Genomic DNA, 26,473 nt, shown 5'->3' on the forward strand with positions numbered 1-26,473 from the left:
GGTTTTATTTGAATAGATTGTAAGAAAATATGGCTTATATAGATCTATATATGTAGATATGAACACCAGGGACAAGTCTCTCTGGAAAAGCCACCAGTCCATCACAGGATAGCACATAGACACACATGTCTGTCCTACACTGTTACATTTTGATCACTGCAGTACTTTATGAATGGAAATGCTTTTTCACTGCTAAGCTGCTGCTGATTCACTGTTTTAAAGCTGTATAAACAGAATTTCGTTTTGTATAAACTCTATGTATGCAATATCACAATAGTTTGTCTAAGTCTAACTATGCACAGACACCTGAGGACAATTAATGTTGTGGCCTGTGGGAGGAAGCTAGAGTAACCAGGAAGAACTCACAAATATATATAGGGAGAACATAGAAACTCCATGCAGAAACAGTGCTACAATCTGCATCTGAATTTTCTAAGTCTTCATCATGGTCACAAATGACATGGGAGCTGGCTCGGTGCTCGTCTGCCTGGCTCTGTGTTTCCTGGACGGGGCCGCCTTTTACAGCTGCTTTTTGTATCTCTGCTTCTGTCTCCTTGAACCCCAGTCGGCCTCGGCAGATGGCCGCTCACACTGAGCCTGGTTCTGCTGGAGGTTTCTTCCTGTTAAAAGGGAGTTTTTCCTCTCCACTGTCGCTACAAGCATGCTTAGTTTGAGGGATTGTATTTGAGTCAATGAGTCAATGCAATCAACTGGTTTTCCTTAGAAAACTTTGAATCAATTTGACTGCATTATCTGGTTGAACTGTAAAAGTGCCCTGAGAAAACATGTGTTGCGAATTGGCACTATATAAATAAACTGAATTGAATTGTATACTTAAATAGCCTGTTGACCTTCTGATAATTAAACAAGACTAAATATTATGAAAAAAAAATGTAAATGTACATGTTTAGCAAAAGAAAAAAGATATTGGCACATTAAGGGTTTTGAAACGACCAAGCAATTATTCAAATTTTTCTAATTTATAATTTTTTTCTTATTTTCCTTAGTATGTACCTAGGTTAGTTCAGGTATGTTCAAATGTTCCTAGGTACAAGCCAAATAATGAGTTACATGTACTTACCATTTGAGGTTCATAAAAAATGTTTTTATTTAAAATCAATGGAATCTAAATGGCTGCAAAGTGTTGCAGTGGGTAGCACTGCTGCCTTGCAGCAAGAAGGTTTCAGATTCGATATCCGGCCTGGGATCTTTGTGCATGGAGTTTGCATGTTCTCCCTGAGCATGCATGGTATCTCTCTGGGTATCCCGGCTTCCTCCCACAGTCCAAAACATGACTGTTAGGTTAATTTAACTGCCAACCTGTCCAGCATGTACCCCGCCCCATTGAGAGCTGGAGATAGGCACCAGCACCCCTTTTGACCCCAGCAGGGATAAGCGTGATGGAAAAGGGATGGATGAATCTAAATGAAATTGAAGAAAAGAAAAATCCCCTATGTGTTTGAATATGAGAAAATTACCAATATGACTATGATTAACTTTAGGATATTGATACCCCTGGTAGATTGTGTTTAAAATTCATTATTTAATTTGAACTGGCCTGAACAGAGAGGTGATTTATGGAGGCAGGGCCGCTTCCCAAAGACTTGGAGCTGATCGCCTAATGATCATCCGAAATTTTATTTCAAATACTAAAATGTAGATTAAAAATACTTCTGTAATTTAAAACTATTTTCATATAGTTTTATTATCATTAACGTTTTACCATATCTCCTGTAAGAAATCAACTTCTTGGTTGAGTAAAGAAAGGCTTAACTCTACTGAGGTAAACTAGGCAGGCCGCAGTACTTGCTTTCACCAGGTGGGGGCGGTGTTGTCTCCATAAATCGGACCTGTTGTTCCGACCAATCCCTGAGCTGCGGTCAGCGGCGATCCAGCGCCAATCCTCCGCTGCGGGAGAGAGGGAACAGCTCACAGACAGCAGAGGAAACTAAAGGAAGAAGCGGACGGAGCGGAGCTTCTTGTCCGCATGGCTCAGTAGCAGAGTGGTCTGGCAATGGAGAGGCGTCACCCATAGGACCCGAAACAGACCCCGAACTGGAGCGGGAGGTGACCTATCGATTATAGATCGGATGTCAGTCGTGTGTGGGACAGACGGAAGAAGAAAAGGAGAAGAAACATGAGTCGGCAGCAGCCTCAGGGAGTGGTTTTAACGGGTTACCACAGCAACGCCGTGCTGTTACAGCAACCGGGACTGTGTGGCTGCCCGCCAGTACCGGACCGGGAGCCCGAACTGCTCAGGTGGGAACTATGGCCCTAATGGCCCAATAATTAATTACACCAGTCGGAGATAAAAAGAAAAAAAGAAAAAAGCAAGCTGCGTGTGTCTGTGTGTTTATGAGCAAAGTGGGCAAAGGTCAGAGTAATCCAGCGTTTTTCCTCATTTTGTGGTGTTGAGGTGCTGACTTTGCAGGAAAGTTGCTCTCCTCTGCATGCCAAGGGTGCACCCTGCAGGATGGAGCAACAGCCCACTCAGCTGCACCACAGGCGGCCCTCTTTTATTGCACCTCTTGGGGACATGCAGCCCCACCCTTGGCCTCTTGATGTTTTTCCTTTACCTCATTTCTAATCAGCACCTTCACCTTGACCATGTGCGCAGTTCCACATTAAACAAAGGTTACCAACCCCAGCAGGGCTAAATCCATTTCTACTTTTACTTAAGGTCCTAATCCTAAATCCATATAATTGATATAGGAGATTTGAACAGACTGTGCAAAGAGAGCATTGATCAGGCCATGCTGTGGAAGAGCTGCAGAGATCTACAGCTCAGGTGGGATTATCTGTAAACAGAGCAGCTGTCAGGCAGGTAACTGTTCTTATAAAGGGGAGAAGTGTCAAAATGAAAGACATCTGTAAATTTAATTTCATATTTATATTGACACACACACACCATTAACTTTGTTTGGTACAGACAGTACCCTCCATTTAGCTAAAATGTTCATCAGCTTGAAGCAACACCATCCACACACTGGGGTCAGAGTTAATGGGAGCATTGAAGCTAAATATTGGGTAATCCTTAAGGAATACCTGTTAGAAAAAAACTTTCAGCAGGATGACAACCACTAATCTCCAAATACAGTTAGGGTTACAATAGTGTTATTTGAAATAATGTATATTTAAGTGTCCTAGTTAAATTTATCACCTTTACTGACACAGATTTGATATTAAAAAAAAGGAACGTTTTTATACTCTCCTTCAGTGTTGTATAAAGTCAGGAGTCAAGTACCTCTCCAAAATATGACTTTGGTAAAAGTCCAAGTCACTGACTGAAATGTTACTCGAGTAAAAGTCTTAAAGTATCTGAAATGGCTTGTACTTAAGTATAAGAATTACTGTAAAAATAGATCTACTCAAGTAATGTAGTGAAAACTATAAGTAAAAAGTGCAGTTTGAATGACATTTTTTTACATTTTGATAAACTTTGAAGGTCAAATTTACTTAAAATAATATAAACAACCAAGTGTAGGATAAATTTAGACTGGCTTTGCGAAAAAGACGTATCCTATTGGTGTTGATGAACAAGCCCAGGCACGACCCGACTTTGTAGTCAGTAGGGGGCAAAACACTCTGGCTCGTTTTTTTATTTATTTATTTTTTTACTTAGTAACTAAACCAAACACTGAAAATGTATCGGAGTAAAAGTATGCAATTAAGTTTGTAAATGTAGTGAAGTAAAAGTGAAAGTTCTCAAAAAAATGTATACTCTTGGAAAGTATAAAGTACTCCAAAATATACTTAAGTACAGTAGTGAAGTATTTTTACTTTGTTACTATACAACACTGCTCTCCATATGTATTAAAATGACACTGTCAGTCTAATTTGTAAAATAAAAAAACTCCTTTGGAGTCCTTTAGAGTTGTTTTAATGAGTCAATTTTAATGACAGCTTTTATAACAAATCTGTATTTTGTCAGTTCAAACACAGTATGTCTGGATTATCAAAAGCATTGAGCTGCTGGAGGAAAGAGATATTTGTTGACTAAGCATGTCAGCTATGCTAAACATGTCATCACCCTAAAAGGAAGGAAAAAAGCCCTGAAGTATCTTCCTTCAGAGCTGGCTGGAATTTTTTTTTTCTGTTTATTCTGTGGACTTTTTGTTGATTTAAAAAAACTTCCCTTTCACATTTCAACTCTTATTTCCTCTACTATTAATCAAAAAGATCTCAAAAACTCAGGAAAGCCCTGGTACTGAAGTGTCCAGTTAGTTTACAAACATTTTTTAAAAATGTTTTTCCACCTTTATCATTTAACATTCATGCTTCATTGCTACTTGATTGTAAAGTAGAAAAAATGTAAGCATTTTATAGGCAATAATAACCTTTGGTCATGCAAATGGAGGCCCGATAGTTCTGTACGGTTAGACTCCTACTTTATAAATGGCTCATCTCTATCCTCATCCAAGGAGGGGCCTCTGCATGACAAAAAATAAAGTGGTGAAGCTTAGAAAGCCAAATAAGCTTGTGGTTTATGTGACTACATCTACCCATGTGAGTGTGGCGGTATATACAATGGAGATGCGTGTGCTCCAGATGGCTGGCTTAAAAAAAAACAAGTGTCACGTTACAGACTTCCTTTGTTTCACCTCCGTAAGCAGAGTGTGAGTTGCGTCTAGGCTGACCTGTGGAAAGCTAAGTTTGGAGACCATTGTTTCCTTCAGGTCAGGAAACGTAGAACAAGCAGACCGTAAGCTTCTGGCGTCTTATCAGCTGGACATCCTACCTAAGGAGCCTTGGGTTATATTTCTACGTGACTGTCCTTTAAATGGGGGGAAGTGTGGAAGGTGGGCAGAGAGGTTGGGTTTTCCAGCTAAGCTGAGCTCAAACTCTTGTATAGATTCAGATCCTGAAACACATTAAATAAGGTTCACATCAAATTGGAGGATCAAGAATGACAAACTGTCCGAATATTTGGGAATTTTCTTTCAGACACCAGTGGCGTCTCCAGTGGGTGGTCACAGCCACTCTGTGCAATGCACCGGCCGCCCCACTGTAGATTGTAGTAGCATCAGTTTAGCTTTTCATCCCATTATGCACAGCCAGCGACCTAACAATAAAAATCAAAAAATAAACCAAGATATGAGTCAGTGTTTACTTAAGTCTTTATGATTTCTACAGGCATGTTTACAACAATAGTAGATTCCAACCCTGTAATTATGGCTTTTAGTTTTAGTGTGCCACCCCAAAGTTTTTAGTGGCCCTATCTGCCCCCCCTCTATGAAACATTTCTGGAGGCCCCACTGTGGGACACAAGGATGGATTGTCTGTTATTGATTCATCAGAGCTGAAGGACAGATGATGTATTCAAGCATTTGGGTCATTGTTGGAGCCAGTAGCTGCATTGAGGGGTTTACAGAGCGAGCTCTGTCTAGAAATGGGCCAGCTGACATCTGTTGATCTGCATGTAGATGCCACACATAAGCAATACGTTCCCCTTCTTTTGTTTTAAAGTATATAAGAGATTTCTGAAACTGGTGCACTGTAACCATCAAAGCAAACAAAATACTTATTTCTTCCATAATCACATGATTATCATTTAATTTGTGAGATCTTAACAGGACATATTATATCACTGGGTCTAAAGTAGAGGTGGACAGTAAATTATTTTGTATAATTAAATATAGAATCCAGTCTATAATTACAGTATTTAACATGAACTGATGTTCCAGGTTTTGTTTTTAAAAAATTTTTTAAAGGAAATATTTCAAAAATTTTATATTGTAGACATTTTATGGTAAAAATAATTGTCTTAACTTTGTACAGAATTCTTCTATGAGCAATCTTTGTAGGCTTTTTAAGGCTTATCTTAATTATATTGTATCGAATAAAATCAGTGAATATGTTATAAGTTTTGGCCATATCAGGTCTAGTCTAAACCGGAAAAAAAAGCAGAATACTGAAAAACACAATGAGTTGAATAAACTGGCGTTGAACGGTCTGGCCAAGCTGTTTGTTCTGATCCCAGTTTATGTTCGCTTCAGGGCTGACATCCCCGTTTCCTGGTTGAAAAGGTTTTCTCCGTGCAGACACACACCAACCTACTTACACCCTCCATCTTTGTTGGCAGCTGATCAAAGGTGTGTGGATGATGGAGGTACAAAGACTAGATCAACTGCACTAACAGTCGTAGCTCTCTTCTCCTTTTCAGGTGTTATTCTTCCCAGGTGTTAACCTTTCTCAGGTTACAGTAAACGGTATGGTTACATACTGTAATATGGTTACAGTAAGCTTATAAATGTGGGGGAAAAGCTGTGTTTGGTGTATATCTTTATAGGCGCTGATAACCTGCTTCCCATAAAGTAGATCTACCTGCATGCTTGTTTTTACTGAGTCTTAAAGATTACTTAATAACCCAGACTTGAAAGAGAGAAAAAAAATCTGATCCTAAATGTGATTTTCTTTTTAGTCAGTCTTAGATTTGTTTTCATTTAAGAAACCTCTATCTTTTGTGAAATAACGCCTCATGGCTGTCATCTCCAACATGTCTAAGAGAAGGTTAAAATATTTATCTTGTCCAATTAATACACATATTGTTTAACATTTTTCTCACTTACTTTTCTTGTGGCAATAGAAAGCAGTTAATCAAACTTCTAATTTTGTTGTCCGAACATGTGAAATTAATATGAGGCATTTAGGAAATACACCCCTAATAGTTCTCAATAGATGAGGTCTGTTATGATGGTTACAGAGAACCATTCGTTTCAATTTTTACACAAACAATTAATTTAAAACAAAAATCGTTTTGACATAATGTATATGCTGTTATCTAAAACAAAAAATCTGATATTCCCTGCTGCTAAAATAAAGTAAAAAAAAAAATATATATATATATATATTAGCAGAGTTTTAAATCTCCTGCAAAACCTTGTTTTAGTCAGATCAGAATGACTGCAAGGGAAGCATTGTCTCTGTTATTTCTAAATAATCGATTATTGAAATACTGAAATACTCAAATAAATACTGGAGTATAGAGACTGTAAAACATCACTTTAGCTGACAGAGCAACCAACTTGGAGCAGTAATTATATAAAAATTGTAAAAAAAAAAATACTAATAATAATAATAAAAAATATATATATATATATATGACCATAATCTTTTTGCTGCTGTAAACACCAGAATTTCCCCATTGTGGGACAATAAAGGGGTTTTCTATTCTATTCTATGAAAGGGATAGAAAGATATAAGTAAATCTAAACAATGTTTGTATTAAAAAATAAATGTGCAAAATCTTTTATATTCAACAACAAAAAATACTTATTTAAGCCAACTGAGCAAAATAGCAATTAACAAATCAAAATCCTATCAGATTTATAGTCCCCACACTGCAGATATAGGTATTAGAATCTGTCCTTAAATTACAGCCAAACCCATTTACACAGTAACTGATAAAAACCTTTGGATAAACCAAACATTACCGCCACATATCTGACTCAGTAACCATTAGAACAACAATTTTCATTCATTTCAGACAGGGACTAATCACATACTTGTATGACATTAAACTGAACTTCCAACATTCATCACTGTTCAGCGCCACGTACCTTTTTCCTCTGATCACGGAACAGCTTGCTTGGTTTGATTTGCAATGAATCATGGGATAACAAAGTGCAGATAGGATAGACCAGACCCATCCTTAAAATCACGCAAAAAGAAGGATGCATTTGTAGGCCACATAACGAATCTGGCCTTCGCAGGACGCATCCCATAAATTCTAATGCAGCCATAGATTTTCACACTAATTGCATCTCCCATTCCCTCTGTGCTGGCAGCAAACCCACTTGAAGCACATTATTGCCAGCTACAGGGGTGGAGTGAGAAACATAGTGTCCTCTTAAAGGTAATGTAACCAAAACTGGATGACAGGGATTTGCAGAGTGTGTTTTGTAAAATTATGATTACATTTCAATCACGCTTGATTGCCCAGCACTATATGAATTCATAAACTATATCAATCAAACAACTGAAGCAGGTTTTTGGTAAGAAAGCAAATGACCTCAAACTAGGGTCAGACGTTGAAATATAAAATGTAAAAAAAAAAAAAAAAAAAAAAAAAAAAGAAGAAGTGCGTTGAAAAATGTGATGTCCTAAAAATGTGGTTTGGTTTCATGAGTGATTACTATATATATATATATATATATATATATATATATATATATATATATATATATATATATATATATATATATATATATATATATATTTAGTAAATAGGATTAGAGTACATTGTGTGATTTTAATTTTTTTAAACAAGGAAATAATTGTTACTTAATCCCCTAATCAGGTTAGTTAAGACAAGGATAGGGTTAAGAATATCTGCCACACTTTTTTGGACTTAATTGATATCAAACATACTGATTTAAAGCCCCATTATCAAGCATTTTTATTTAATAATGATGTCTTAGGCTAAAATCGATAACCTTGATGCACAAGAAGTATTCAGATCAAAAAGAGGTTGGTTGGATTTAATCATTCCTGTTTTGTTGTTTTTTTTACCCAAACTTGTGTTAAATCTGGTCCTTTTTCTCTACCAGTGAAACACTGGTTGCTTCTAGAAGATAAGTCTCAGATAAATGCCTTTCAGTGGAAAATCTTTTTAATCTCAGGTCTTCAAAGTTGAAAAGTTTGTGTACTTTCTCAAACAAATTAACCAGCAGACCCATAAATGAACAAGTCTCTTTATCCATTAGGTTTGATTTTTGTTCTGCTCTGTTAAAGTTTACATGCAATGCTTAAATTAATGCTTGATGTTTTTGTCCATTTGTTTGTCTCTAATTTTAGGTTTAAACCATAATTACCTTAAAAACTTGTTGAATGTAAACGACTCTCTCGTGTTTGAGCGAGCTTGAGTTTGTTGACTGGATTTAAACCAAATATTGTCAAATAAATCAGCAAAAGGGGAACATTTTTGCAATTCCATACAAGTGAAATCACTTGAACTGGGGCGCCCTGATGGGATCAAGTTTTCATAACTATGAGCACAGAGGAGGATGGGTCACAGAGGCTCGGCTAAGTCTCAGCATGAGGAGGGAGAAAAAGGGAAAAAAATGGGAGTAGTAGAGGGAGTTAAAAGGAGAGAAACTAAAGAGCTTACTTAGTAAGAGGTCTGATCCGAGTATGTGTGTTTTATTCTAAAGTAAACAAAGGTTGGCAGAAGGTCTGCTTTGGTATGTTGCCTTTCTCAGTGTGAACTTTCAGATTAATGCTCTCTGCTGGTAATTCCAAGTTAATTAATACAGTACATCAATCCTCCTTTTAGGTAACCCCAGTCATACTAACACTTAGAGTTCTGATGTTTATGCTTCCTCTGCCCTGCTGACGAGTGTTGTTCTTTGTGACAGTGTGTTTGAGCAGAGGATATTATGCAAATGGACGGACGTGACAGGTGAAAGCCCGCTTTCAGCAGCTGTTGACTGAGAGCAGGACAAGGACCCCACAGAGGCTACGACTACGTCATCTGCTCTGCAACAGCTGCAGGGCATGGGAAGGGAAAGAACAACTTCTTGTGTGCAATTGTGAAACAAGTTAGGGAAATCCTTGCTGCCAGAACTGACTGCTTTTGTTTATGTAAAGGTTTTTTTTTCTGTTATAAGGGATTTGAAATTATTTAATCTGTCAGTTTATCCCTTGGATGGATTTGTAACCTTAAAGATGACTGAAATAACTCACAAAAGATCCTCAGACCAAGTCTCTTAAAAACTTGGCTTTCAGACTTTTACCAAAATAAAAGCAGAGTAGATCATATATCATCATTAGCTAGATGATTAATGACCCAACATGTCCTACTGAGGTTTTAAAGGATGATCGTTTAACTGCTTTTGCTTTACATACATAATACATTGACACAACTGATAAAGATGCATGAAAATAGATAAATGTTCATTTCAAAAAGTTTTTTTCAAACCTGCACACATTTTACAATACATATGCAATACAAATGTGTTGTTATATGTTGCATTATTATAATAATGATGGACCCTCGTGTGATGTAATTCTGTGAAAGAAGGCAGCAGCAGCTCAGTCTTTTGGTGCACACCAAGCAGTGGTGCCGGATGGTTTGGTTTCCTCATCAGTCTGCTGTGAGAAATATGTTGATTCAAGTGCTATGGCATCCCTAAGCCATTTGTCCTGAGTTGGGTGTGGGTTGTAAGACAGGTTTCATTTTAGTGATTTCTTACTACCATCTTGCAATAATAAGGCCTGAATATAACTAGTAAATTTGAGCTCAGCTTTCTAAAAACACAAGAAAAGATCATTTATGATGTTAAAAAGACTAGATATTTTTTTTCATTAGCAAATTCAATAATCATTTGGAGGAGGCTTTTTTGGAACCATTCAGGTTATTTTTATGTTTTGACAACATGAATTAAAACTGAAACATGTAAGTATGACAAAAGGCTATCATAAAATAAATGTTCACATTAATTTTGAAAACTAATGCACAAACGTGGTTGTTTACTAAATGTGGTGCACCAGTGTTTTCACCAATAAATGAAGTCTGTTAGTCCTAGCCAGCTGCTATATCAGCTGTGCTAAGCAACAATAATGTTCTGTAGGGTTATGGACTGACTGAGATTGATGTGTTTATCTTGCAAAGCGAAGGTCGACATGCAGGAAAGGTGCTATTCCTGTTCCTGGCAGATGTTACTCTCATTAGCAGTGTGGTTGAAAATTGAACGTGCTGGTTGGCTTTTCTTAGCTTTCAACCTTTGGCCAACCCACCCCTGTTTGACACACACTCACTAATCTGTGTTGAAGATATTGGACTGTAAGAAAACATGGCTGGATTAAAACAGCTCTCAGGCAATAAAATCCTTGTGGAAAAGTGATCGTCATTTATAAATGATACACTGCATGGCTCCAAGTGTAACAAAATTCCAGTTATGTTTTCAAAGATATGGATGGCTATCATTTTTATTTATCTGTGCGTGTTTCTGTTTTATTAACAGTCGAAAAACAGGCCACTACAGTCTTCAGCAGAATCAGAACACACAAGATCCAGAAGATAGATATGGATCTTCATCAGCAACCAGCAATACAGGAACAGGAAGCATCAACTCAGCGTTGCTCCACAATTCCATCTCCGCTGCTCACCCTGGGTCCCATCCCTCCAGTCCAAGGCACAGTCCCAACCCCAGACCCAGACAACGGCCCACATGCCTGCGCAGCTTTTCTCAGGTTTACATAATTTAACTTTCATTGTTTATAAACCAATCTGTGTACTGCAGGGTTGAAGGTTTATTGCCGATGATTTTATGAATTTGTGGAAAAGAAACTCCTAAGTTTCTTTTTGAATGGATGCGGATCAGGGATGGGCATTTATCGTATCGTTTATCGTTATCGCGATAAATAATATACCTTTGATCATCAGTGAGTATTTAAAAAACACAAGTCAGGGTAAACACAAAGAAAGAACACGCTCTCTAAAAGAAAAATGTATTTTCTAAACACTGAACGAGAGCAGCAACTCATTGTGGCACTAAACGAGTAGGAAAGATTTTAAGCAAATAACAGGAAGGCTTTTATCTGTTTGGATCTACATTTTCCAGGGAATACTAAGTCTAAAATCCTAAAGATGGTTTAAAATGCTTAAAACTGGAAATTCAATTTCAGTTTAATACAGTTTATTTATATAGCGCCAATTCACAAGACGTCATCTCAAGGCACTTTACAATTCGTCAGATCATACAGTCAAATTGATACAAAGTTTTTTATCTAAGGAAAACCAGTTGATTGCATCAACTCCTTGACTCAAAGGCAATCTCTCTCACTAAGCATGCTTGTAGTGACAGTGGAAAGGAAAACCTCCCTTTTAACAGGAAGAAACCTGCAACAGAACCAGACTCCGTGTGAACCAGACTCAGAAATTAGACTGTTTGATCTTTAATATCCATCTAACAAACGTCTTACTGCCATTTAAACATCACATTTAAATCCTGTTCTGCAGTCATTTCAGGTCATAAATAAATGGTTTCACTCCGGGTCAGTACTGTGGGCTGTTCTGTCAACAGTACAACCGTAAAGCTTTTTCTCATTTTTTTTTTTTCCCATTCCCAAGATTTTAGCTCCTCTTATACCTTCATGGCGTCCACAGTATGAACTCTTTTGTGGGTAAGCAACCAACTGTAACTCCAGATCTGGACAGCTATGTGCCTTATGGATGTCACTCTGTCATTGAATGATGCTTTTAGATTGGGATTAAAGCCTTCTGAAAAAAAATGCTGCAAATGGCTAAAGCTTTTAGCTTTTTATTATATAACTTCAACATTTGAAGATGTGCACATCTATATATTTCACACACCCCAAATGTGAAGCAATTGTGTATTTTTCTAAATTCCATGAGGTGAGCTGTTCTGTCATGCAAAGGATTGTGGGAGTTATTATAGTTTCTAGTTGCTAGATAAGACCATCGGGGCCCTAAGCTAGGTAAACTATCAGAAGGGAGCTTTCTGTGTCCTTTTCCTACCTCTTTCTTAACGTCCAGCACTATGAGGACTATTCTGATACCCTTCCTGACACAACCAGGGATTTAACCTGTGTCGAATCATCCTTAAAATGTAGAGCTATAAAACTTTTACCTGTTTATATAAATTAAAATATTACCTAACCCTAACCCTTATTATCAAAATCAATCTTTGCTATATTATGTAATAATTCTGTTAATGAATAATAATTTTCATGTTTATTTTAGAAAAACCTTGATGATTTTAGTATAAAATTGTGTATTGGATTGATTGGACTGTAATGTACATGTTTTCAATGCTGCCTCTTGTGCATTGATAGTGTCAGTACACACTCAGAGCGCCTTGCTGGAAAGAAGTCTTGTGCAATGACTGACCCAATTACACTGTTTTATACCTTTTATGCTATCTTGCTCTTTGAATCATTGACTATCTATACAACTACAGGGGAACACGAAAATAAAAGCAAATAAATTGACCTGCAAGAGTATTTCTGTTTCAGCATGTGCAAATTATTTGAAGGGATGAATTGTGCTTCCTACTATAATAATACAGTTACAGTCGGGTTGTGCAATATGGATTAAAAATATAATTTTTCTTTTTTCCTACCAATTCTGACTAAGTGATTTTTGTTTTTCTCTTAAGATTCATAATAGAAAATATAAATGATGTATACTGCTTTCGAAAAAGTAGCTGTGACTTTAATCATCCCCTCTGGGACGTGATCTTAATTTAAAGGGCAACAAAATGCAAGCTGTGAAAAATGCTGTAAAACAATCATGTTTCACAACAAAACAAAAGTATAAAGCAATAAATGTTTCCAGATAGACGAATCCCACAGTGAGCTAGTTTAACAGTTATGAATACAGATCTAAGAACAAAAATAGGAGAATTTATTTATTCTTAGCTATTGAAGTCCAAGGAGTGGATTGGTGGGGGAAAAAAAATCTCAAAATCTTTATTCATTAAAAAAATCGATTATTCGCCCAAGTTACAGATGTATTTCATTTCCTGTGTGGAAATGATGCTAATATTTAGTTACACTGAGCTTTATTTCTTTTAAGTTGGGCTCCACCTGTTGGATGGGAGTTTAGTGTTTGTAAAATCTTATAGCTGCTAAGACCGGTGTTTCTTAGTATAGATATGGCTCTATGAAAATCAATCTTTGGATTTCGCTATAAGTAATTAAATTTGAGGATATTTCTTTAAAAAATCTGTTTGTACTGGTAATGGGAACTCTGATAGTTTCTGTCAGAAGCGTGTTGTGACAGGCTGTGGTTGTTGTTTTTTTTTGTTGTATTTTTGTTCTAGCCTGAACCTGTTGCGTGAGATCCTGTAGGGGCTTTTCTTTTTTTTTTTTTTTTTTTTTGTGGAAAAACATTAAGGAACAAAACTTCAGCTGAGTACAGAAAAAGGAACGAGGCCCTGAAGCTGCAAATGTGTACGTCCCAAATCCTGATCATATGCGCTTTACACAGGACTCCCTAGATGAGCTGGAGATGGACGACTACTGGAAGGAGATCGAGAACATCAAGAGCTCAGGGGAAGGACCAGGGAGAGGAGGAGAAGGAGAAGCTCAAGAAGAGGAGCAGCAGAAAACACCTGAAGGTGGGAAACACGGTTTTAATCAAAGGGATGGAAACATTTTAATGTTTCTTGAATCTATAGATCCGTCTTCTAGTGTAGATTGTTTTAAACAGTGATCCCATATATGGAGGCAAGCTAGTTGAGGCATGTGTGCGCAGTTTCAGTTGCGATCTGAACAATGGATATGAAACTTAAAATGCCCTTTTTATCCTTTTATGTAAGGAACATGCTGGCAGTAAGTTTTCAAATGTTTTATCTCTTTTATTGGAAGCTGGTTGCAGAACCAGAACTCATGCACTGTTTATCTCTATATATATTATCTTTATTGGCCTAAAGGCTATTGAGAACATTTTCTATACATTTATTTCTTGATTTGGATAATTAAGGCTTTATTAAAATAATTAACTTTTTCTTTAAAGCTGCAGAATAAGTATACTCCTTCCTGAATGATTATTTTTCATTCTCCAGTTCATCCATTTATATTTCTTTCAAGCATTCAATTTTGGTGTAGGAAAGAAGGAGAGTTTGCTCTAAAAAATGTCCTTTTCTCTTTAGAAGTTGTTAATTATGTTCTTATGTCAGGATTAATTAAAAAGTGACCCTTTCTTCTTTCAGAAGGAGAGCATGAGGAGGCTTGGCTCACAGAGGCGGGGCTAGCACCGCTCTTTGATGATTCGTTGGCAGCGGAAGACCAGGTTAGATTATAAACAGCATGGACATGCATCACATCACATCGGTCAGAATCGAGGTGCTAAAGGCAGATGAACAAACGGGTATCTTGCTCCGTTTTTTTTTTTTGGTCCTGATCGGTTGACAGGAAGAAGACAGCGCCGTCTTCCTGTCCACTCTCACCAGAACGCAAGCTGCCGCTGTACAACGCCGTGTGTCGACTTACCAGCAGACGCTGCTGCGGCGACGGAACCGCCAGCACAACCGCCAACACTTCCCTGATGTTCGGGATATATTTAAACCTCGTGAAAAGGTGAGGTGATGGACCATGTGCTGTTTACGGATGTGTTTGTGAAAGTGTGTTTAAATGAGAAATACATCCACTGCATATATTATATACAGCCTAGAAGTAAAGCTTTAGATATCGAAAGCGATTGTGGAGAAAGAAATGGTTTTACTAAAGGAAATATGAGGTTTCTTCTTGGATCTATAAATTTAATTTGCAGTTGTATATTGACCTTTATTTAGCTGTTTAATTACAGCCTAACCTCATATTTGAATGAATAATTCATGCAAAGGGATAATTATCAGATTATTGAGGTAACTATGAGGTAACTAAGAGGATCTATGTGTAAAAGCTTTTGTTAAATTCAAACTATTTGGTCCCTGAGAAAATCAATGATCCTTTCCTTTAATCCTTCCAGAGTTGCGTAAGAAAAACAGCAGAATAGGTCATTTTCATTTGATCCTCTTAATTGTGAAAAATTTTGGTTGTACAGCTCCTCTTTTCTCTAAAATTTCAAACTCTAAACATAAGCTTAAATAAGTGAGATTTATGTCTTGTGAAAAAATGGCCCAACTAAAATGGATGATTGAAAATATTGAACAGTTTTATATGAGTAACTTGTACAAATCGACCAGCAGCCTCTGCACAAAATGTTTTGTGAATGAAAAGCAAAGTGCATAGATTTCTGGTATTGTTAAAAAGTTCAAAACACCTCAAATAACAGAAAAACTAACAACCAGGAGCTTCAAATGTCCTTTGTGTCTACATATGTGGCAGAAATATGAATAATTCTAATGCAACATGCCTCTTTTTTTTAAGCTGCCGCTTTATACAGAGTAGCTGTTCCCGATGAATGAGATCTACTTTTTTAACTGTTAGCGGGATAAAATGGTTGTTTTCTTTTTTATTCCCACGTTCCTTTGACACAATTTAGTAATTCCTCTCTGCCAAAGCAGCGAGTGCTTGGCTAATCCTGATAGGAGATTATAAAAGGAGAATGATTCAGATTTCCTACCAGTCTTACAGCAGAGAGGAAATAAAGATTTAATATTTATAGTTCTAAGGTTAAACTAATAAATACTTTTTAAAATATCCTTATGTATCTTGATTATTAATAATACTGTAGGTTTCAAAATATTAATGGGCCTTTGCAAACAAGAAGGGATTAATGTGTACTTTCATATTTAAAGGAACTCTTTATCACAAAGCATAGAATAGATTATTATAGTGTGTGATTCAATTTTACTAATGGAACTAATTAGTTTCAAAAAGTCATCATGTGAGCCAAAACATAATTATCTTAATACTTCTAATTTACCTAAGGACTTAGGCTAGTAATAGAAACTGCGTTACTTTGACTTTTAAGACTAAAATGTACACTTAAATAAAATAATTTTTGGGGTTGATTAGAATGGAGATGTCTTCATTCCACAGTTATGATTTCCATTAATAACTTTTTTCAGCAGCTCAATTCACCAAGGGACCCACACTATATACAGTAGATAAACTACACATTGACAAACTTTCCTTTCTGTTAAATACAATGCATTTAGGCTTGCTGCTAATAAAACGCAACCTTTAAGATTAGAATATTACATCAGAGAAATAAAATTGTGCACTTAATAAATATTATTAATTGTTATCAATGGTGTACTTCACAGGACTCAGACCTGATGTGTACCATGCTATAAAGTTTGGTGGAAGGAAAAAGTCTGTGAGAAAGATAGCATCAAGGATAGCTACAGGCTGGATCGGAGCTTAAAGATCCACCACATGCTGACATATTCAGGACATAGGCTGTTACTGTTGCAATCCTTTTGGTCAAGTCACCCTTTTAGCTCTAGAAGCTTCATTTTTACATTATAAATGTTGCTTTTCATTTATAAATCATGGACCCAAAGTCGAATGGATGCAGAGACACTTAATCCAAGTTCCTTGAAGCCAAGTTTAAAGTTTTAGCAGTCAGTGATGATTTGGGGTGTTATGTCATCTGCTCATGTTTACCTACTGACTGCTTATTAGTCCAAACTCAGAGCAGATGTCTACCAGAATATGTGAGAGCAACTCATGCCTTGCTTTGCTCACAGTCTTTATAAAGATGCAGTTTTCTTTCCCCAACGTTACTGGCACTGACGCGTGTGAAGAAAATGAGGAATGCCTGGTTTAACAATCACAGAGAGCTTGATTGGCCAGAGGATCTCCAACCTAACCCTGACCCATTAATTTTTTTAATTTTTTTTTTTTTTATGTAGCATTTAGACTATATTGATTCAATGTACTGTGTCTTACTAAAAAGTACATCTCTAACATTTATGGTGATATTTCATCATATATTTCCATAGGTCTACACTAAAAACGGGAAACTTTGGTAAAATATCAAGTAGTCAGTGTACAGCCTGTAAACTTGCTGCCCTCTCAATACAAGACACAGACTTTTATGTCTAAATTGCTGCAAAAAAAAAGTGAGTACAGACCAACGTGAAAATGCGTTAAGGAGCTCAGACCATGTGTGTACACTGCAGGAAGGAATACTAATACTAATAATTCCATGAAAACATTTAGTAACATGGTAACAAAAAATTGTTGTAATAACTTATTTGAGATACAATACATATCTAAGGTTTTGTGAGTGCAGCAGGACATTTACGTACTTATAAGTAGGCCAATATTTTCTTTTTAACATCATTTTTTTGGTTTTATGTAATGTTCTGATTTTATATTTATATAACCTTTTAAAGTTTTAATGGTCAAAATTAATATCTCAAATAAATAACTTCATCTGAAATAAATCTGTTTTTATACCTTAACTATGTAATGCCCCAGATATCCCTTGAAAATGTTCCTTGAAACCTAATAATTAAGCTGTATTCATATATGGCAGTTTATTCTTTGTTTATCACCCTTCATGCTGCACGTTTATGTTTCACTGTTGTCATATTTGCTGCAGGATGAAGAGCCTCCAAAACCAAAAAATGGAAGTGAAAAAGATGCAACTACTGCTGGTGAGGAGCAGGTTTTGATCAAAACACACTCAGGATCAGTCAGCATGCAGTAGTTTTATTTGATGCAATGGTATACATCACTAAATTAATTAATACAGAATCAGAATTACCTGCAGAGTTGGAGACCAGGTGCCATTAATGGATGATATATCAAAGAAAAGATTCAAGATTGATAAATGTATTTATATCTATAAAAAAGTGAGCATAGTCTTAGTTAAATATAGCATTTCTGTTAGTCTGAAGTCAACAGAACCCTCTTACTTCCTTTTTGTCTGCTGCAATGACTAATATACCGTGAGAGGAAACAGCAGTTAAGCATATTATTTTAGCCCGCCTCTTCAAAGTCCTGTTAAATCATCACTTTAGAGGTATTTAAACCAAACTACTTGTTTTATTCGTATTCTTTTATCTTTTTTCCCATACTTCTCTGCAGAAACTGAGACAGAGCTGGACGTAGAAGTGGCGTTTTCAGAGCAAGCGCTCTCTTACCGGGTTAATCATGAAAATCAGAGGTTGAAGGTCACCAGCAGCCTTAACTCACCTGATGACAAACTACCAGTAAGTCATAAACTTGTACACCATGACTGTAAAGTAAGCAGAGATATACTCATACTCTCAGTGCGTCATTTATACATTGGATTGAGGCATACTCACTTCAAATAGATACCAAGCATAATTTATGACGTCAAATGGCCTTTCAGGATAAATATTATGCTTTCTATTTTCTAAATGCCAAAATCATAACAGAGAAAATTTATGTTTTTTTTTTTTTTTCCAATACAGAAGCTTAGATGCATTCAGTAAAATTCCTTTAAATAATTTGGTGAAGCCCATATGATGCTGTTGTGGCATTTTTAGCTTACGATGGGTTAATTAACATTTGCATAACGGCAACATCATCTTCCTTGTGTGACATCATGGGGGAAAAAAATGAAACTATGTAGGAGTCCTTACAATCCTTACCTTTACAGCTCTGCTGTATCCTTGGATCGAACTTCTTGATCCCAGAAATTCTGTTCTTTTCTAAGCTCAAGTCACATCAGTGACAAATGTCATCTATAAAGTGATTTTTAGTTGTAGTAAATTAAATGATTGCGCAAAAATGCTATTTATATTTTTTTTTTGTTAAAGATATCATTAGGGGCAAAGGAAATAGTTTCTAGAAGATTTTTCATGTTGATTATAAGCAGGAAGTAAAATGGCTGTAGTGACATCTAGTGGTTCATGCTTGTATTGCAGAGAATGGTTTCTTTGATTCAGAAATTGTTTATTTCTGTTCTCTCTTTACCAAATGAACAACTGGTTTAAATGTTTTTTTTTTTTTTTATTATTACGCCCAGTTACTGAAAAAAAATTCTTTTTTTTCCCTCTTTCTTCAGAACTTTAAGCTCCTTCGGGATAAAACGGGTCAGACAAGAGTTGGAGATCTGTCTCCTTTGGATATGAAAAAGGTAAAACCCTGCAGCAAGGATCTGTTGAAAGATAGGTTCAGAACATGTTTTGGATGGAAAACAGGAAAAAAGCTTTGAATCCATGTTTTTGTTTTTCATTTAAAATCCTTTCAGGTACGCAGACTTGTGCTTGTAGAGATGACCGCCCTATTTGACACGGCTGGGATTGACGTCAAGGCCAATAAGCCTGGCAGAGTGAAAAGCAAAGGTAGGGTTTCCCACTACACATGTACAGCAAACCTTTTAGATTTTTTAAGCTGATTAAAAACCATTTGCCAAATCAAAAAAAGAATATATAAAGTCTCAGGATTAACTTTGAGCCTCTCCTTTTTCTGTAAGTCAGAAAGGCTAGGGACCATTTATTTATGTCAGCCTAAGAACAAGTGCACTGTTCCTTCAGTCCAGTGGGGGGGCAGTCAAAAGTATATACCACTGGCTTTACTCCTTTACATGTATTAAAGACTAATCTGTTTTTGTTTCAGCTGATAAGTTAGCATAGATGATGACCAGCTTCAGTTATACTGTTGATTCATTTATGGCACAAACAGAAAATATTTTTGTTCACAAGTTTATTTTTTAGAATAACAAAAAATAAACAGATTGTGAGTCTGCAAATACAGGGAATTGATACCTTACTGTTTAATCATAGGCAAATATTAGATAGAAGATGCATTAACAGTGGAGTCAAAGGAGGAAATGAAAAGTATCATCGTGAGCTGAGAGACTGAATCCAAGCTGAATCCCCGTCTCCTTCCAGTTTTATAATTTAACATCAATATTGTCCATTAACATTTTATTCAAATCTTCTTTATAAAGTATTGTATTACAAGGTATATACTGAATTTGTGGTATAATTAAACAACAGGGCCTACATATAGCTTTAAAAATGCATTAAAAAGTTAATTATGTATTAGAAGTACTATTTAGCCTATTAAAAATTGCATGAGTTACACATTTAAGTATTTATATTATTATTAATAAAATGATTGCACAAACCACTTGAGCCACAAATTAATGCTGATAAAGATTCTCAGTCATCCAGGTCACAGTCATTCCAAAAAAAGTAAAAAAACAAAGTGGAATAAAAGCAGTGGATTGTTTTTTAACTTTTTTTGGAACCTGGGCACTGCTCCTCTGAAAACACAGAGGGCATATTTCAAAGCTCATAATCTTAATGAACTGACTGTAGAGATGCAACTGTGATGTCTACTTTTTTCTTCATCTTAAAAAGGCTTTTAGTGAAAAATGAATGGTATGGAAATGAATGAAAGTTTAAAGGTTCTTCCTCAGTCCAGGCCCTAAAGCCATGGGGACGGTAAATCACCTCAATAAATTTCTATAGGAACCTTTAAAAGCTGTCAACTGGTAATTAAAGATGAGTGCTATTGATATTTGCATTCGTAACGTAAATTACAAGGGTTGTGAATACTTTTCTAAGGCCTTATCCCATGTTTTTATGTTCTTAAAGACATTTTTTATTTTCCTTTTGTGTGTAGAAAGCGGCCTGTTTGCTGTTCCTCTGGCAACTTTAATGGAGCAAGACCAGCGCCGTGTTCCTGGGACCAAAGTGCCACTTATACTGCAGAAGGTGCGCATTCCGACAGTCAGAAAACATTAGTTAGAGACGTTTGAAGGCCACAGTAGGGATGAAGGAAATTATTATTAGCTTTTACAAACTGTAATGTGGTTTTAAACTTTCACTGCTCCCTGCGCTGTGAAGATGCTATAGATCATCAGCTCTAAACATGAGATTGTTAATCTTGAGGTGTTTGTTAAAGCCTTACCTTTTTGTTTTCAATAGCTTATTAGACATGTAGAGGAAGAAGGATTAGATGCCGAAGGTTTGCTGCGGATCCCTGGAGTAGCTACTAGACTCAAGGTATGTTGTTGTATATACACACTATGAATATCTAAAATTATTTACACTAGATGTCACCTTAACTCATGTCGCCTGCTTGCTGCTTTAACTCCACCCAAATTTAGACCCTGCACCAGGAGTTGGAGTTGTCTTTTTATGAGGGGACGTTTCAGTGGAAGCAGGTGAAGCAGCATGACGCTGCAAGCCTCTTAAAGCTGTTCATCAGGGAGCTACCCCATCCCCTGCTCACTGTGGAGTACCTCAATGCTTTTATCGCTGTCAACAGTATGTATCTGATCTATTTCCCTCATGTTTATGATATACTGCGAGGTCCAACCATGCTGTTTTGTTTTGTGTTATGAAAGAGCTCCCCACAAGGAAACAGCAGCTCCAGGCTTTGAACCTGCTGGTGCTTTTGTTGCCTGAGGCCAATCGAGATACATTAAAGGTAGAGTTACGCAAGTATATTTTTATAGCATCATGTGTATATAGGGTTATATAGGATAAGTAAGAAACTGGGATAAAGAGAATTACTTTCAAAACCTGAAGTTTATTTAAACAATAGTATTAATAGCATGCATGCATTACAGTGAAGGGACGGAAACTTGTAATACAGATTTAAAATAAGACAATAGATACTGTATGATGGGAATGAAGAAAAACCACTCTATAGCTCTTTAGAAAAAAGTTTAAAGTTTAAAGAGGAAACTGATGCCTTATCTTTAAAGTATTAAACTTTCTATTGCAGGCACTACTTGAGTTTTTACAACGTGTGATTGACCAGCAGGCCAAAAACAAGATGACTCTCAACAATGTCTCTGTTGTCATGGCACCCAACATCTTCATGTTCAAAGGCTTCCGGTCCAAGGTGACAGAGCAGCAGGAGCTCTCCATGGCAACCAGTACAGCCAACATCATCCGGCTGCTGATCAGATACCAAAACCTCCTTTGGACGGTAACATGTCATAGTAAACTAGAACACAATTAGTAAATCACACACTTTTCTTTTTTAAGTGTGCTGATTGCTCATGAAAAGCTTTTTCTGGAAAATGCTTGTACTTAAAGACAATTTTATCTCTTTATTACCATCTCCTTAAGATCCCAAAGTTCATCTTGACTCAAGTCAGGCATCAAAATATGGAAAACCACCGGAAACTAAACAGGGAGAGAGCTGTAATGAAGCTGCTGAAGAAGATAACCATTGACAGACCAGTTGACAAAACAATCCCAGAGGTGGGAAAGGTTCTTTTTTCTTATTAAGTTGCTTTAAATAATTTATTTTTAGAAAATACCTATTGGTAGCTTTAATGAAAAACACTTGTATAAAAATTATGGCCTTGGGTACCTGTCATTCTTAAATTTTTGTTTAACTGGAAACAGGACAAATTAAACATTTTCAGAAGTAATTTTTAAAATCTTTTTAGAGTTTGGAAGTTAGTGCCAACAGGGACAATATTGGCAACAAAATGAAATTGTTTTTTTATATTTAACGTTAAGAATTATATTAAATTAATAATACTATATTATTAAGAGTTTAATTGGGATCACACACAACACGTGTGGGAATAAGAATCCCAACAGTTCAGTTTAAGAAACAGAATGGAGGCTATATTTGTCTGTTGAAAAACAGTGACATCTAGTGGCGATGATGTAGAATTCCAAGGGCACCTTTGAGTAGTTTACACTTCATAGGCATTTGCAGTGCAGAGTTAAACCCCTCCTTCAAAACTTTTCAGTCAAAAAATGCTAAAATATGATTCACCAATGTGCATTTATCTTTGATGTGATTGGCCTATTGCAAGAGAAGATATTAGATGGCTAATTTTTAGACTTCTTATATAATACCTTAAGGCAGTGGTTCCCAAAGATTTTCTTCTGGGCCCCCCTTTGGATTAAAATAAAATACCCCCCCCCCCCCCCCCCCCCCCCCAAAATCAACTGGGCGCACACATCGTTCAACCAGATATAATAAATCTATACACATATTTTGTTTTCAAACTCCACTGAAGTTTATTTCACACTTCAGGTTGCAACAAAATAAACTACACCATATTTACAGTGGAACACTTTTGTGTAACTGTATTTTTTTAATAGTTCTATACTGTAGATTAGAAGAGGATTCTTTGTTGTCTGTGTTATTTTAAACATATTTCTTTTTTTTTTTTTTTGTAACAATATTTAACTTTGCTATAATCTATACATTAAAAAAGCCTCTGTGCAAAATGGCGTGAAAACATTTAATAGGCCCCTGAGAGTTTTTTCTTTGTACTTTAATCCTCCCATCTTTTCAGTGGCTGTAGTGAGCCTGCTTTTTGCTGTAGATCTTCTCAAATCTGGGTTGCAGTGTCACAACTGTCCATTATGCTCAGTCAAGCAAGCGCTGTTTTTTTTTTTTTTTTTCTTCATTCATCCATACCGCATCCCGCGCCCCACACTTTGGGAACCACTGCCTTAAGGGAAGACCTTAAATAGATTTTGTTGTGATGATTATGAGAGTAAATGTAGCAAAGAGATTGTGAAGGTGAATTAAAGGAAGAATTTGTTTCTAATTTCTCATCTAAGTGTTTAGGATTACAACCTTGTATTTATGTGTGATTTCATCTTTAAGGTTTTGTTTTCTTACTCTGCACATGTCTGTTTATTACCAGGAGAATCCACAGGGATTTATTCGAGTTCAAGCCCCACAGTTCAGTAAAATATCTATGGCAATTCAGCTTACAGATGATTTGCAAGCTGCTGATGTATTAACTCGCTTCCTCAGCCAAGAAAGGTAACTTGTTCAATTATACTTGACCCTCTTTGAGGCAATAAAAAGTTGACTGCAGGCCTCTCTTCCTTTATTTCCAGTTCGTTGTCAGTGAAAAAAGAAGACTTGTGTCTCTATGAGATTGGTGGAAACATCAGTAAGTTTAACTCCCAGCTCTACTTCATTGAGCTGCTTTTTTGTTTGTTTGCTTCTCTTTTATACAACTGTATACAGCTAATGGTAATCCACTTGTATATATTTTTTTCTTTAAGAGGAGAGATGCTTAGATGAGGAGACATACATGCAAGATCTTTTCCAGCTGAACCCAGCAGCAGAGTGGGTCATCAAACCAGTACAGCGATAAATTCTGGTTTGCCTTCTCATCCTGCTGGATCCTGGACTGCTCTGTGTTTTCTGCTCACACAATGAGGCAGCTGGTTCTGTGAAGCTTCTGCAGGATCTGGAGGCATTCGGAAAGCTTCCCCTTCGGAAAGAAGGGGCTTTGGCCTTGGAATCTATGAGAGGAGCGGGCAGTTCGATTGCTCTTCATTATATGGGGGGGAAAACTTGACTGAAAAATCCTTTTCAAAAGTGCTTTGCATTTTAATTATTCCCAGGGAGATTTCTTTAAAATGCCGCCTACATTTTTACCAATGCTGCCTTTCTGAAGCTAGACTGTTTTATTGAGGCTTGAGGTGATAGTCCTGCAAAAATTTGGAGATTAGACAAAGAAATTGTGAAAAGAGGTTAATTTTTTTCACCTTCCTGACACAATAGTTTTTAGAGCCTCGTTAGCTTCAAATGCTGTTTTTAGCACTCTGACACGTCTCCGCATGATGCTGCCACCACCTTGTTTACCAGTAGAGATGAGGTGTCCAGTATAATGTCTAGGTTAATTTTTAATAGACTGCATGTGACCTTATAGCTGCGGGGTTTGCAGCTCCTTCAGAAACACACTAAATCTCTGAATAATGTGCTCATGGCCCAGACTGTCATTAAAAGTAGACAGCTATGTATTTTTAGTTTTGAATTTCTGTCTAATCTCTTTGTTTTGGGAAAACTGGTTTAAACAGTTCTCTGGGACGTTTGATATTTGGGATAATTTTTTCTAACCTGGCTCTACTTTGAGCTCCTCCACAACTTGTCAATTGTGTTTCTTGGGCTCCATGATGCTTTTTAATGCCTGATGTTTTCTCCAAAACCTATTGGGACTAATAGAACAACAGGTTTAAATAGGTTTACATAAAGGTATCAAAGTAAGGGGCCCTGATTACCAATTAGCTTAATTTTATTTTATTTTCAAAACATGTAGCTGTTTCCTTCCACTTCAGAACCTATTTTTTTAGACATTTTTTTTTTAGTTGGTCTGTCACCTAAAATTCTGGTGGCACAATAAAGTTTCCTTGTAATGTGATTTAAAAAGTGAAGAACTGCACAGGGAGTATATATTTTTGCAGGGACATTTAGAGAAAACCACTTTTTAGAGATTTTTTTCCACTGGTGGAAAATTTCCTCCTTTTTCCATAATGTGATTCATTGCTACTATTTAATGTATTTGCAGTAATTAGATAATATGGTGTTGTGCAATAATTTAAGGCAATTAGTAGACAATTGTTGTTTTTTTCACCATTCATCTTTTGTTAATTTGAGAATAATTTATGTATTTTTATTTTTTAACCTTTTTTTTAGGTAATTTTATTACCACTTTGTTGGATTTTGTTGTATTAGATAAGTTTCCCAGAAAGATTTCGAAAAGGGAATAAGGTGTTGTTTCAGTCTAGCTTTGTCCAGGTGATTAAACTCCTCTATTAGTTATATTTTCTAAGTATTAAAAAAAAATAGATCAAATTAATAAAAATCTTATAGTCTCTGATTTGCAAGGACCTGCAGCGAAGTCATAAATGAGAAAGTTTACGTTTGAGTAAAACCTTTTAATCCGTGGTTGTTTGAGTATCTTAACATGTGAATGCAGTGCAATCAACACAGCTGCCTTAATATTAAAGAGACTGCATTTTTGCTTATGCAAGTGTGTTTATGCAGTGAAATGTTTTTACATAATGATTTTGGGGCTTTTTTTGCCTCTCCAGGCACTGTTGCATACTGGCAAACGTGTTATTTCTGAAAAGAAGATACGTGTTTGATCTTTTTTTGCACACACTGTGCCTTTAATTACAAGTTATCTAATTGTTTCTATATCTGCACTGCAATGTCTAACTTGTGGAGAGTTGACAAGAATATGATGAACTGTTATGATTTGTTTTAAAATATACACCGTCACTTTCTGTAATATATGATGTTGGCTGATTTGTTTTCTAAATGATGTCTTTGTCTTAACTGCCTTTTAAATCACCACCATGACTGCCTGTAAATAAACTTCAAATGATTCGTTAGCACATCT

The 26,473-nt window shown here is 36.3% G+C and overlaps 1 protein-coding gene across 1 annotated transcript; it reads left to right on the plus strand.

The window, feature by feature from the left end:
- Nucleotides 1–1,885: 1,885 nt before the first annotated feature.
- Nucleotides 1,886–25,914, plus strand: arhgap18 (Rho GTPase activating protein 18). Its single transcript, XM_038293293.1, has 18 exons — nt 1,886–2,259; nt 10,965–11,193; nt 13,955–14,084; nt 14,679–14,758; nt 14,881–15,045; nt 17,966–18,020; nt 18,454–18,578; nt 19,400–19,471; nt 19,586–19,679; nt 20,968–21,059; nt 21,273–21,350; nt 21,455–21,614; nt 21,695–21,777; nt 22,078–22,284; nt 22,428–22,562; nt 23,978–24,099; nt 24,177–24,232; nt 24,348–25,914. Exons 1-18 carry the CDS (start codon nt 2,138–2,140, stop codon nt 24,437–24,439), a joined length of 2,097 nt encoding a protein of 698 aa, XP_038149221.1. The 5' UTR covers nt 1,886–2,137; the 3' UTR covers nt 24,440–25,914.
- Nucleotides 25,915–26,473: the final 559 nt, after the last annotated feature.

Source organism: Cyprinodon tularosa, unplaced genomic scaffold (assembly GCF_016077235.1).
Source record: "Cyprinodon tularosa strain WSP-4 unplaced genomic scaffold, ASM1607723v1 ctg323, whole genome shotgun sequence".
Classification (NCBI taxonomy): Eukaryota; Metazoa; Chordata; class Actinopteri; order Cyprinodontiformes; family Cyprinodontidae; genus Cyprinodon; species Cyprinodon tularosa.